This window comes from Myotis daubentonii, chromosome 1 (genome assembly GCF_963259705.1).
Source record: "Myotis daubentonii chromosome 1, mMyoDau2.1, whole genome shotgun sequence".
Lineage (NCBI taxonomy): Eukaryota > Metazoa > Chordata > Mammalia > Chiroptera > Vespertilionidae > Myotis > Myotis daubentonii.
Genome location: NC_081840.1, coordinates 177,542,894 through 177,558,164, shown reverse-complemented (window position 1 = coordinate 177,558,164; position 15,271 = coordinate 177,542,894). Strand labels below are relative to the sequence as shown.

At 35.7% G+C, this 15,271-nt stretch overlaps 1 protein-coding gene across 17 annotated transcripts in view; it reads right to left on the bottom strand.

Moving 5' to 3' along the window:
- WDFY3 (WD repeat and FYVE domain containing 3) overlaps window positions 1-15,271 on the bottom strand; it is a 277,660-nt gene that overhangs the window by 116,963 nt on the left and 145,426 nt on the right. For 16 of the 17 annotated variants that reach the window (XM_059666363.1, XM_059666352.1, XM_059666330.1 and 13 more), the window contains 5 exons: window positions 13,620-14,087; window positions 12,543-12,644; window positions 8,917-9,110; window positions 7,214-7,671; window positions 5,233-5,316 (listed from right to left, as the gene is read on the bottom strand). In XM_059666363.1, the coding sequence (XP_059522346.1) occupies window positions 5,233-5,316; window positions 7,214-7,671; window positions 8,917-9,110; window positions 12,543-12,644; window positions 13,620-14,087 (1,306 nt within the window). The remainder of the gene's footprint in view (window positions 1-5,232; window positions 5,317-7,213; window positions 7,672-8,916; window positions 9,111-12,542; window positions 12,645-13,619; window positions 14,088-15,271) is intronic. The other variant, XM_059666273.1, reaches the window with a different exon arrangement.

The following is a 15,271-nucleotide window of genomic DNA, read 5'->3' as shown; positions in this document are numbered from 1 at the left end:
ATCAGGGGGTTGGGGCGCTGCCCCCTGTCATGCACAAAGCAGGGCCCATCAGGGGGGTTGGGGCTCCGTACCCTGTCACGCACAGAGCAGGGCTCATCAGGGGGTTGGGGCGCTGCCCCCTGTCACGCACAGAGCAGGGTCAATCAGGGTGTTGGGGAGCTCCCCCCTGTCATGCACAGAGCAGGGCCAATCAGGGGGTTTGTTGGGTAGCTCCCCCTGTCACGCACAGAGCAGGGCCAATCATGGGGTTGGGGAGCTCCCCCCGTCACGCACAGAGCAGGGCCGATCAGGGAGTTGAGGAGCTCCCCCCTGTCACTCACAGAGTAGGGCCGATAGGGGAGTTGGGGCACACTCAGGGCAGGGCCGATGGGGAGGTATAGCTCTACCCAGTCACACACAGAGCAAGGCCCGTGGGGGGGAGGTTGGGGCGCCGCACCCTGTCACAAACAGAGCAGGGCCGATCAGGGGGTTGGGGCGCCACAGCCTGTCACACACAGAGCCGCAGGGCAATCAGGGGGTTTGGGTGCTGTCCCCTGTCACGCTGATCCCGGTGCTGGAGGCCTCACGGCTCCGCCGATCCCGGTGCTGGGAGGCATATTACCCTTTTACTATATAGGACAGAGGCCTGGTGCATGGGTGGGGCTGGCTGGTTTGCCCTGAAGGGTGTCCTGGATCAGGGTGGGGGTCCCCACTGGGGTGCCTGGCCAGTCTGGGTGAGGGGCTGAGGGCTGTTTTCAGGCTAGCGGGTGACTGAAGCTCCCAACTGCTCCTTTTTTTCTTTTTTGTTTTTATTCTGGGCTAGTTTTAGGTCTGAGGCTCCAGCTCTTAGGCCTCCTCCTGAAAGCAGGTATCTGGTTTGTTTCGGTTCTATAATCGAAACTCTGCATCAACTCCAGCTCTGAGATCCCGGGCTCGCTGAAAGCAGGTTTCTGCGTTTTTTTTTTAGCTTCTATATTTGTAACTATGTTTCTTAAACTGCAGGCTCAGAGGCCGGTAAGGCAGGCGGGGAACGTTGGTTTCCTCCGTCACTGAAGCAAGCAAGCCTCATGTTAGTTTCAAGCTGCCTGGCTGCCGGCCGCCATCTTGGCTGGCAGTTAATTTGCATATCTCGCTGATTAGCAAATGGGAAGGGTAGCGGTCGTATGCCAATTACCATGTTTCTCTTTTATTAGATAGGATAAAACTGAAAGGGATGGGGGAAGAATGACACCTGTACCAGGAGATATAAGTAGGTGAAATCATAGCACTAGGAAAGGTGACAGTTCTGATAATATGTGATGAGAGTGCAAGTTAAAATTAAATCCCTCAATAAAATTGTTTTTTTTTTAAATTACATATGTGTTTTTAACTTTGAGTTAAGCCATAGATAACAGAATCAAGAACTAGCAAGACCAAAGTGGCTTACTCTGTTTAACTGGGCCAATGGACTCAGGGTTGGCTCAGAATCATCAAGGGAGTTTTCCTTTAGCTTATTTGGAACTACACTCTCTTTTACATTTTCCCCCACCACTGAAAATATTCCACACAATTGTTACAAAGTTAGAAGGCATATTTTACATAACAAGCTTCTATGAGTTAGAAAGTCTAGTCATTCCTGAATATACATTTCTTCTCATCAATGATTTCCACTTTCTATTTCATACTATTCTTCTACAATTCATGAGTTGTGCACATTTTGCATCTTGGCTCTAGAAAATAGATGCTTGTGGCTTTAGCCTATGGGAGCTCTTTGTTCCAGTGGCTCAGCATAACTGGTCTAATGCTGAGCTCTGTCACCGAGAGCAGTACGGTTTCAGCTCTGGCACAAGAGCAGCTTGGGAAACAGATGCTTAAAGTCAGTGATTTAGAAGCAAAGAATTGGCACTGCCAGGTTTGTTTGTTTTTAAGCTCTATTTTCTTTTTAACAGACAATGAAAATATTCAGCTTCACTTAAAAAAAAAAAGAACAGGGTCTCTCTTAGTTTATTTAAAGTCAGCTTATCCCACACCCACTCATTTTTTTTCAACTCCGTGTTTTTCTACTGATTTTGTTCAGAAATATTGAATTTCTAAACTTAAGACATTTGTAAATGCTATAACCAATAGCTATCCTCCTCTTAAGCTGTTCCCTTTAGTCTTGAAAATATTTAGAACTATGCAAAAAAAGATTCTTAATTCCTTTATAGTATAATATGAATTCCCAACCATTAAGAAATTTCATTAAAACTGTTTTCATTACACACACAAAAATAACCCAAATTTGAGGATAAACATAGATTCTAATTGTATATTTTAGTTATAGGCCTTCCAAAATTATTTCTGAATTTCCAGATTGCATATAGGTTTGAACTTGAACTATGGATATACCTAAATATATAACTATTATAGTAGTAAGCTTTTTTTACCTTACATGAGGAAACAATATTCTGATATAGGAATCACATTCATTCTTCTCAAACTAGGAATATATTTCAAACAATGTAGAAAACTAAACCATGGTATTTATTAATTAAAATTAGGACTATTTTTATAAGCATTTTACAACACTAATTCTTACTAAGTCACTTAGGTATCACCACAGGCATACCACTTTTTAAATGTAGAGATTACAGTAAACTTATTCAATGCATAATTCCTGAGCAAAACCTAACCATTTGCAAAGACAGGATAAAATGACATTCAAAATTTAGTTAATTTTTATGTTGTACTTTCTTTTAAAACTTACAGAAATTGTTATTTTCATATTTCAATCTAAGCTCTTAGAATATACATATATAAACTTAAATACATCTTTGGATATATATGCTTAAATCTTTAAATCCAGAATTTGCTCTGCCATAATTATCATCAAGTGTGCAGAAGCACTAAGTAATGGACACCATGTTTGAATGATAACTGATACTTGCCACCCTTTTCTTCATTGCAGATATATTCTGGAGTGTCTTGGTTATTATTTTGTATTTTGTTTTCACTTCCTCTAACTCTGATTAAACATCACTCAGCTATAATCATATTCCATTATTCCTCTAGATAATTAATAATAAAAAGGTTATGAGTTTTAGTTTTCAAAATATGAAGTTTCTTAGTTCTTTTCCCCCCAATTCTTAAACTAAATAGAGAAGAATCTCTAGGATTTTATATATTAGAGAATTATCACAAGTACAAAACTTCCTTAACACCTGAATACAAGCCATAAAAACTAATACAATGTTAGTTTCTCCTTTTGCCAACAAAAACATGTTTTGCAGCAAGAAAAAGATGCCCATGAGCTGATGTAATTTATGTTCTCAAGCTGTTCTAATTTTGGAAGTTACTATATTGCATGTGTAAAATAAAAACATTGTATTTCTTATTAGCTTATGATTCTTATCACTTAGTAAAATGTACGTAACCTAGTCAGAATGACAACCTTAAAATGTCAACAGTGGTCTTAATATTATCATGAGCTTCCTTGAGTGACATCAACTTGTAAACCGGATTAGAATTCTAATGGATAAGATTCACTCAACTAGGATGTAGATTCCAGGTAGTTTCCCCTTACATCAAAGACATGGCATCCTTACAGGTAGCTATGTTGCAAATGAAGACAAACTATTTCTGATCTAAAGCTTTAAATAATTCTTCATAATATGAACTAAAATGCTGTTTAAAAAATAGTTAAGTTCTAATGGATTTCTTTTTTTAATGGGGTCCTTTAATCTGTAAATTTTTATTAAAATTATTTTGCAGTTTTAATTAATAGTTAAATAGGGTTATATATTTTTTAATATAGTACTTTTTAAGCCTTTACATTTATGACAGAATTATAAAGGTGATTTTAAAAAATAATTAAAACTATTTAGTCATTGAAACTAACTTTCTAACATCCAGTAGCAGTTCTATATAATAGTAAGAGCACATAAATCCTCAAACCCAACGAATACTTTTGGTCTCACTCATTTTAGCAACTTAAAAAAAAGCACCAGATTCTCAAATTGATGTTACAGTCTCTTGAATTAAGAAGTGCTCTTAAACCCCGAGCTGGTTTGGCTCAGTGGATAGAGCGTCAGCCCACAACTGAAAGGTCCTGGGGCCATGCAGGAGGCAACCAATTGATGTGTCTCTCTCACATCGGTGTTTCTCCTCCTTCCTTCCATTCTCTCTAAAAATCAATGGAAAATATCCTCGGTGAGGACTAACAACAAAAAATGCTCTCAAAAAAAAGTAGTCGTTTTCAAATACAAATATATTAAAAAATGCTAAATTCATTTAAAAATATTCTGAACTATGCTATGATTTACTGGAAGAAAATGAGCTATAAGCCCCAGTGTAAATTAAGAAAAAAGGGAAACATAAGTCCATACACCTAATGAATATTACTACTGAAATACATTAAAATACAGTCTGTGACAAATACTTTTGATATAAAAACTCCAATTATAATGAAGTTTCAAAATCAGAATAGAAATAAAATTAAACAACAAAAGGGACATCAGGATTTATTTTTAAAAAGCCACAGTGGAAGATTAACACAGACTTAAGGACTTGTACTTGGTCATAAGGAAAACTGGGGAAGTAAGAGTAATTGGTTCCAAGTGCACAGAATATAGTCATGGATCATAATTATGGAATATGGATGGATCTTAACTGTACTCTTGCCAACTAACTGCTGGTTCTTTATAGTCCACAAGCTTTCTGTATGAGGTGGACTAGTTTGGCTTAGGAAGAGATTTACACCGAACCAATGAAAGCAAGAACTGGGGTAGGTTTTTCCTTCACCTTTTCAAAGGTTAGCTGTGACACTTCTCTATAACAGCACCACATTTAAACTGGTTGAACCTGACTGAGAAAGCACATACTTCCTTGCTGGTGCTGTGATGCTCATTTGAAAGCAGTAGGAGAAACAAACAAACAAAATTGATCCCCAGGCACCTTTAAAGTAAAAAGAAAAATCAGGAAAGTACTCCATTTAAAGAGGCACTAAGTCCTCATTTCTACATTAATTTTAATAAAACATATGCTTCTCTAAAGCAAAATGCATATTTTAGTCTAAATAATAGAGTTGGATGACACATGACCTTTCTATCTTCATAGTATCAATACATTTTACTCATAAATATACTCAGAAGTTGACTATTAAAACAAACAAAATACATATATAGAAAACCAAAAAAATTGAAGTTACAAAGCACAATCATCATATTAGCATATAATTAAGCAAAAAAGAAAACCCCCCACACAAACAAAGATCAACTTCTGTTGTAAGATCAGTACCTTTTCCTGGACAGAGCTGGTGTGCCCCAGGGAGAGGGGAGAGAAGACTCACTTGTCAGGCAAGGAGGGATCTGTTCTGCACGACTACAGACAACAAAACAGACAGGGTGGTTTAGAGAGGTTAGCAGAGAGCATCACGTTGGCAGTTGGTTAGTTTCACAAATACCAGTAAAAGTTTAATTAGAAATGTCCTCCATTCTCAGCAGGAACAAGGAACAAGACTATAACACATGCACTGAGGGAAACAGGAAAGCATGCTTACAGCCAATGCTTATCTATTAATGTTAACATTTAACACATTTGTTAAACAGAGTGCTGTAAGCCCTGTTTTTGACAAAGCAAACTAAAAATGAGGTATACTAACTAGGATAAGTAGAAACTGAGGAAAAAGAAGGTGAATCCAAAATTTTAAAATTTCTATTTTAAATTGCTTATTCTATGAATACAGCATTATCCTATGTTTCCTATGAGATAATAATATAATATGCATTTTTATTTTTGAGATGAGAAAAATTGGAAAACAATTTTCTTATGTTACTTGTATTTTCTTCTCTAAATATTAAGATAAAAAATATTAAGAAGCAAGAAACATCTCAATAGATATTTCAAAGTAGATATTCAATAAAGAAAGGTATAAAATCTAATAGACGTCCTACCCAACACAGTTATTTGCTTAATTTATGGGGACAATATAAAAATAATTATTTTATTTTATGCAATAAAACAATGGTAACTGTCAAGTGAAAATGCTTGGGAGAAACTTGCAGCATGATCACTCTGACACTATTTTCAGTGAGAACTTAATTGAAAGCAGTTTAAAGATCGAAAGTAGCCGAAACCGGTTTGGCTCAGTGGATAGAGCGTCGGCCTGCGGACTGAAAGGTCCCAGGTTCGATTCCGGTCAAGGGCATGTACCTGGGTCGCGGGCACATCCCCAGTGGGAGATGTGCAGGAGGCAGCTGATCGATGTTTCTCTCTCATCGATGTTTCTAACTCTCTATCTCTCTCCCTTCCTCTCTGCAGAAAATCAATAAAATATATTTAAAAAAAAAATTCACCCAATTAAAAAAAAAATAAAAAAATAAAACTAAAAATCGAAAGTAAGTGATGTAGGTAAGTGACACTCCTATGATCTCCCTTAGATCTCTGGATTCCCCTCATCAGAGAGTTTATCAGTGTAACTGTTTATTTACATGTCTATATTTAAGCTAAAGAATGGCCATGACCCAGGTCATCTGGTGCTGAGCTGAACGTGCTGAGCTGAACCCACAATGCCTAGCACAGCGACTTGGCACTCATTTAATGGAGAATGAGTAACCAAGTCTGAATTATCTCTTGATAGGGAGTTCTATCACTTTTTGAGGATTATGCTGAGAATATATCAAGTGTTTAGAAATAAATACAATCATAACCATGTTCTCCTATGATAACTAATATCATTAAGTCCAGATGTATCTAACATTGTTGAGAATAAAGAAAAAAGACAATAGTAAACATCACTCCATTAACATAAACTTCTTAGAAATTGCTTCAAGAGTAGCCCTAGACAGTTTGGATCAGTGAATAGAGCATCAGCCTGCAGACTGAAGAGTCCTGGGTTTGATTCTGGTCAAGGACACATGCCCAGGCTGCAGGCTCAATCCCAAGTAGGGGGGTGTAGAAGGCAGCCAATCAATGATTCTCTCTCATCACTGATGTTTCTATCTCTCCCTTTCCCTTCCTCTCTGAAATCAATAAAAATACATTTAAAAAAAGAGCTAACTGACCCTTGATTTACAAATAATACACAGATGACTATGTTGAAAAACTTAACATCAAAGCAATAGTAATATTCACAAATAAAGTGATAGACAAGTAACTGAGAGAGAAAATTCATTTGTTTTCATTTTCCTTCAGGTTAACGTATAATTTAAGCCTCTATGTTGAAGTCATATATAGTATACCCTTTTAATTCAGAGCTTTTGACAGAGCAGAGCCATACCTGTCAAAAGAATCTGTGGCTACTTTGTAGAGATAAATAAAGAGTTTACTGCAGTGCTGTAAAGTAGGTGACACCGAGTCCATCGAAGTTATGTCTTCCTCTAAAAGTCTCTGAAATGGCTGGGTATTTGAGGGGAAGACATTCATGGGGCTTATTTTCCTCAGGTCTGAGAAGCAGCCAAGAAACCGAACGGCATCTGCCAATTTCTCATACTGAATCTCTGTTTTGAAGAAATGAGAGTTGGCTGGCTCATAGCGCATTGCTGCAGTCAATGTGCAGAACACAGTGTGGAGAAGTTCAAATACTTGGTTCTGGTTCACTTTCTCCCAGCCATTCTTCGGTGGCGAGCTCAAAGATCTTTCCATGGCAACAAGCAAGGATGTTATGTATACAAAGCCTCCAACTTTCCTAAAAACTGTTCTTGACCGATGGCTTTCTCGAAGAACTGACAGGAGGGCCTATGGGGAACAAGAAAATAAACTTGTAATTCAAATAAAATAAAATAAAATCATACAGGAAATGTCCAAGGACTATACCACCATTCTGTGAACATCTGAAATAAATATTTTTGTCATTTACCCAAAAAACCCCACAAAAACCAGTCCTGTGAAGCATATCAAATATTTTGCCAATTAAAAAATGCCATAGAGGCAGAAGATAATTTTAGGAAATACTAACACGTATTCCTTTTGATAGAATAAGGCTATATCCAAATCCTGGCTGAAAAGATTTCCCTATGTCTGTGATAAATAATATTATCAATGAATTCAGTAACTTTTACAAAGTAATGTTTTTATTAAATAAGTAAAATACATAATCTAGTATAATTTTACACAGTCACAAGAACTTATGACTGTCTATATATAGGGTATCCCCAAAACATGTACACATACTTTGAATTACTAATTTCAATGGTTTAAATCTGAAAAGAAAGAAACATCAATTGAGCAATCAGGAAAAAAGTATGTATACATTTTTTGGGGACACCCTGTATATAAATTAATTTAGTTTAGAAAGGACGAGACAGATAATCAGGACAGCCAAGACATAAACTATTTCAACTGCTATAAAGTCACCATGAACAGATGCTTTGGGAAGAGGCTTTACCTACACATATGTTACAAATCCAATTAAAAAGGAACCAAGAAAAGAGGAAAATGTATGTTAAAAATGTTAGCAACCAAAACACCTTTTGAAGGTACTTGTTTTTTTTTTTCCCAATGATCCCTTCAAATATACAAATGTCCCCAATGTTGACAGGCATGTAGATTTCCCTCTTGTCTAAGAGATAAATTGTGGTCAAATTAATATTGCTTTTAAAATAAAATGCATACTCAAAATTATACTCAATCAAAATAGGATGAAATATACAATAGTATAAAGAAAAAAATGCAAACATCTCAATATTGATAAGAAAGTAACTGAATAAAGTAAATCTTAAAAGAAATATGATTCTAGAAAGTAGCTATTATTTCTGTGATGTCTGTGGCAAGAATGGGGCAAAGATACTAAGAGAGGAAGTCAGGGGGAAGAAAACATATTCCCAGGGCCTTGGAAGCCAGGTGAAAGACACCGCCTTTTCTTCTGCTATTACTATTTTGACATAATTTTAGAAAACAGCAAGAATAGTTCATAATAGTTTTAAGTCAGTTAAAAATAACCACATATTTTAGAAGTAGAAGAGTAGTAACGCACACTCTTACCCTTAAAATGTCAGTCTTCAACTGCAGTTCTGTGGGTGGGGCTGAATGCATTAATCCCAGAAGCGTGCCCATGTCATCATCCCCATTTGGAGAGAGCACCAGCTGCTGGATAATCATCAGGGCATGCTGCCGGCATTGGGGGTACCTCACTATATTATGTGCACATCTTGCACCTCCAAATTCTCGGAAAATTCCTTGAAGGGAGAAAAATTTGATCTTTTTATATGAAGAGTAGCTCAAAAGAATGCAAATAAGACCTACACACCTATTTCACCTTTTAAATTACAATACAAAATTGTACTGAAGGGTGTCAGCAAAGACATATACAAATTTTCTCTAGATTTCCTTAAATGCAAGATTAATGTCCTGATATGTTCACCACATTTAAATTATCCAAATCTAAACATTCAAAAATTTCATAGGTAGAAACCAAAGGGACCCAATATTTTTATGTCAAGCCTTTAAACTGAATAATACTTGAAATCAATTTACGTAACCCTGTCCAGGTGTTTCAGTAGGTTAGATCATGGTTTCAATATGCCAAGGTTACATACAGGTTTGATCCCTGGTCAGGGCACATACTGGTATGAGAATCAACCAATGAATGCATAAATAAGTGGAACATCAAATCAACGCTCCATTCTCTCCCCTGCCCCTTCCTTTTCTCTCTCTATAAAAATCAATAAATAAATGATTTTAAAAAAATCAATCTTTTAGATAAACAGCTTTTAGATAAACAATACCTTAAGTAAATGAGATTTAAACTAAACAAGGCTTCCAAAATAGTAAGAAAAGGATAAAATAAAATTATTCTCTGATGAAAAAAATTATAAGGAACCAAACTTTTTAGTTAGGTAAAGCACACAAACAAAAACAATTGTTCCAAATGCATTACTCAGTTGATTTATTTAATCCTTATCCCCTATTGTACAGATTGGAGATGAGGCATAAAGAAGTTGAGTGATGTGGCCAAGGCCGAACAGCTGACAAAGGGCAGGGTAGGATTTATGCCTAGATAGCCCAGCTCTATAGACTGTGCTCCAGCCCACAAGTGATACTGTTCTCACATCAAATACCATCTTCAATATTAAAAAATGGACCAAGTGACCTAAATCACGAATTAGCATTTCCTCCAAACTAAACATTCTCTCCTTTGCACTTTTATAATACCTTGCATATGCCACTTTATATTATAGTACTTTATAGCAAAGTCTTAGTATTATTTACTTATATGTTTGGTCTCCCATTAAACTTGAATTTCCTTCTGGTGTGTGTTTCAATAAGTATTTCCTGAGAGAATAAGTGTTAGTATATTTTGCTGTAGCAGCCACTGTCCTTTCTATTTAGTGATTTTCTAATTGCTAACTTTTTAGGAATTATATGACCTTGAAATGAGTGTAAGTCACATGCTTGCAATTTAGCACATGGAAGACCATGTTTACTTCCTGGTTGCATTAGTGCCCATGAGGTAATCATTATTGCTAATATGTCTTGAACAGTTCTAAGAGCAAAGCACTGTTTTAAGTGCCTGAAATCAGACGGTTAGTAATATCTTTCTTAACACAGAGAAGACAGTTGATGAGAAAAGAATTTTGTAAAAGTGTGTAGCAGGCTGAAAGTGATTTTCAGTCACATAGAGTAAGCTCTCCACTCTCATAGATTAGAATTGTTCCATCCCTCCCTGTGGGTCATGCCACCAAAAAATTTGTCCAAGAATTCTTGTTATTATACCCCTATTATGTTTCTGACTATCTCAGTCAACTAAACCTAGTTAGTAGAAATAAGGAGATTATGCATTATATCATGGACAACCTGTTAATATCATATCCATTAAATCTCATCATATTAATTGTTTGAATTACCTACTAAATTCATTCAACTCTGTCTTGGCATTTGCCCAAAATGCATTTAAATAATTACTTATACAGTTATATTTCCAATTAGGTTGTAATTCCTTTGGGAAAAGAATTATCTTTACGTCTCTAACACATGGCATTGTGCACAAGACAATATATTTTATTTTTTTAAATAGATTTTTTTAAAATTTTTTTATTTTATTGTTAAAAGTATTACAAGTAGTAGTACATATATCTCCTTTTTTCCCCATTGACCTCCACCCAGTCTCCCCTACTCGCCCCCCCCCCTCCCATCTGCCTCCCGTACATGCCCTCACCATCCCGCTCCCAGTGTCTTCTGTCCATTGGTTATGCTTATATGCACGCATACAAGTCCTTCGGTTGATCTCTTACCTCTCCCCTCCCCCAACCCTCTATGTTGAATGTTGAGTTCTTCTGCATTCAGACAAATAGACATGCATTTGTGCCTTTGCTAGTTCAATCATTCAGTCATTCATTTGTTTACGGCAGTGGTTCTCAACCTTCCTAATGCCGCAACCCTTTAATACAGTTCCTCATGTTGTGGTGACCCCCAACCATAAAATTATTTTTGTTGCTACTTCATAACTATAATTTTGCTACTGTTATGAATCGTAATGTAAATATCTGATATGCAGGATGTATTTTCATTGTTACAAACTGACATAATTAAAGCATAGTAATTAATCACAAAAACAATATGTAATTATATATGTGTTTTCCAATGGTCTTAGGTGACCCCTGTGAAAGGGTTGTCGACCCCCAAAGTGGTCGCGACCCACAGGTTGAGAACCGCTGATTTACAGCATCCCATAACAATATTTTTATTTTATTTTTCAAATCTTTATTGTTGAAAGTTTTATATATGTTCCCCCTTTTTCCCCATTGACCCCTTCTAGCCTCCCCAGTCCCAGGCCTTCACCACACTATTGTCTGTGTCCATGGGTTATGCATATATTCATAAAAGTTCTTTGGTTGATCTCTCCCCACCCCACCCAGCATTCCCTCTAAGATTTGAAACCATAACATTTAAGATGCAATTCAAATTCCTCAGCATGACCTACAAAACTCTATATGATCTATGCACAATCCACTCATCTGAACTCACCTCCTTATCACTTACTTCTCTCTCAAGTTGTATGCACACTATTCCTGAGAGGTTTCTGACATTGGCTAAAATTTCAAGAAGTATCTTTTTTAAAAGCAAGAGTGATAATTTATAAATACAGTTGGACTGTGTTGATGACAGGTAGAAAAGGATTGAAGTTGAGACCAAAGATAAAGCAAAAGATTTAATGAATCCAATTTACCTGGGAGAGGCAAGTTTTATTAGAGAATAGTTTTTCAATATTTCCCTAGGTTGTAACATTATAATACTCAAACTTGAATTGCTAAAAAAATTAAGAAAACTGTCATATGAAGCAGATATTTTGGAAAATATTTAAATAAATAAATTTATTAGACTAAGAACCTGTATTATGTAAGTAAAAAAATAGAAAAAAGAATACTTCAAACATAAGGCACACAATGAAATATAAGAACATTTTTTGAAATAACACTTAAATATTTGGTCATTAATATATTGGTAAAGATTGAAAGTATTGTTATTTCTAGAGATATTATAGTACCATCACTGAATCAATAGTTTTTTCTCTTAAGTGATAAGAGTATTTCAAAAGCAAGAATCATTAGAGAAGCCATAACCAGAGGTAATATCCTCCCAAAGCATTTGCTAGAAGCTTTTCTAATTACCTGCATTTGTGTTTGATCCTTGAAGAAGCAATGTCAAGGTCTCCATAACCAACAAAGCCAGATGTTTTTGGTCTTCAATTGAACTATTATTTCTTGAGTCCCCTAGGAAAAAGGATCAGAAGTCTAAATCACAAAAGTTATAAGCTTATTTATTATTCAATTTTCTTTTGATAATTTAAAAAGTATTTCTTTAATATTCACGCTTACTACTAATACAATTGATATAATACAACCTTTAAAAATGATACACATGTCTACCAGCAACCAAAAGTAAGGTCAAAATCCATGTTTACGATTTTATTTTGGTGAGGCTAGAAAGTTAGTTATCTAACAAATATTGAAAAGAAAAAAATGCCAATCAAAATTTATTATATTCTTCTCACAGGTGCTTTCCCTGTAAAGGAGGTTCACCAAAATATCTGCTTCATATGACAGTGTTCTTAATTTTTTTTAGCAATTCAAGTTTGAGTATTATAATGTTACAACCTAGAAGAATGCTAGATTATAATGCACCAAATAGAAACATTATGAACAGTGCTATCTATTTAACTTGTATATTTCATTCAACACACTTAATACTTAACTTTTAAGTGCCATATACTACCACACTTTCATCAGATTGATCAGAAAGGGTGAAAAACATAAAATTTAAGATACACAATGATACTAGATGTGTGTATACATAACATTACTGAAGAGATATAACTATTTGTTCTCTATAGTTAACAAAGACATTTGAAAGCACCTAAGCATCCCAATTGCTTCTAGAAGCTTTTTAAAATCCCTCTAGAAAAATAGTAGACACCAGTCATGTGAATCATAAATGTTTTCTTCAGTTTTTACCTTAAGTTTTCTTCCACCACAATGACATATTTCTGGGTCCCACCCACTCCTTCCCCAACTCCCGAGAAGAGGCAGAATGAACAAGTTAACTCTGGGAAATACTCACAAAGATGTCACAATAATGCACATCAGTAAGTCATTCAAGTCAATAACCAAATGAAAGGCAAACTATGAACAGAACACCTTATCCCAAGACCTCTGTCAAATAAAATAAAATTATGGAAAATGCTTTACCTTGTTCATTTAGTGCCTGAGTTGGATCCTTCAAGAGGGCAGCATACTTGTGCAAAAGGGTTACCATGACCTCCAGAAGGCCCACCTCCCTGAACACATCTTTAAATATGTAGTCATGTCGTGTAAACTTCAGGAGTGTTTTCATTGCAATAATGCTACAGTGGTAAGAAGAGCTAGATTTTAAGAGAATGCTAACACTAATAAGTTCTTTACAAGGGATATAATTTAAGCTAAAAACGACAAACTCCAACATCTCAAAGTATTTGCTTTGCACTTCTGGGAGTTTAGAAATCTTCTCTGCAAACTGTGACAATGTGTGCTGTGACTCGAGGATGAAATAATTGGCATTGTCAGCCATGTAAATATTTGTGATGGCATCAAGGATGATCTGGGCAAGAAAGTTGGTTTTTGCTTTTAAAAATGCGTTCTGAAGAACTGCAAAGGCTTGGACGTTTCTCACACTGTGACCTATAATAGAAAATAAGAACACAATAGTAAGGTGTATGTGATGGTTTAATCATGGCAACCTGGTCTATTTAAACATTGCAAATTGTAACATTTATCAACTGTTGACCAAAAACACATCTGGTTTTATGAAAGGTCTTATTTTTCTTCATCAGGTTCAGCCATTTAATTAAAGATAAATAACACCAATTAAACTTGTAATGCAATATTGAGAATATTCTGGTTCAAGAATAGTGTATGTTGAAACATTATACAATTTTAGAGAATAAAGCATCTTATATAGATTGAGGTTTCAGAGTTTGAAAATGAGAAGGGCTGTTGCTTTTTATTATCTGTAACCTTGACCTTGACTATAAGAAGTTACCTCTCATATTTTCACCCTGAAGAAGTAACAGGTTTGAGAACAGCAAGAATGACAGCAGGAAAATTGGGAGGGAAAAAGTCTCTAGTTTCCAATTTTCCTCTTATAATTAAAACATTAGAACTTTAAGTTGGAAATTTCTTGTTTTCAAGCTAAAACTGCAATTTCTTTACATATGCTTGTTAAAGCAATCCATGTCCAACTACTAGCTATTTTTATTTGTTTTACTAACTACATTTTTAAACATCTGATTTTCAATTTGTACCCATGGCTTGTATGAGGTGAATTAGTGACAATAATTATAAAGAATTAACACAAAAAGTATTTGAGGCACATGAAAACAAGTGCTTGCCTCTAAAAACTATTCACAGGTTCAAATCTAAGCAATATGAGGCATTTGCCAAGAGTGACCAAAAAAATTAACATAGAGCCTTACAGAATAAGCTGGATTTTAGAAAGAGGATAAACAGAACTAGGAAAAATATCAAATGGGTTAGAAAGACCACTGAGAGTCCCTAGCTTGGGCATTATCTGAAAAATGCAAAGATCAAAAAATTTTCAGTCTATATATGATTTCAATTTTATCTACAACACAAATTTATCCCATATGTGGCAAATACCAAAGATTTCTCCTTACTTCTAGCTCCTCATTAATAGTATGCTTGTTCTTTTTGAGGACATCTCCACTTTCTTACTACCATCAGGTGATTAAAAAATAAGCTTAACCTGGCCAATGTGGCTCAGTGGCTGAGCACTGACCTGTGAACCAGGAGTTCAAGGTTCAATTACCGGTCAGGGCATATGCACAGGTTGCAGGCTCCATCCC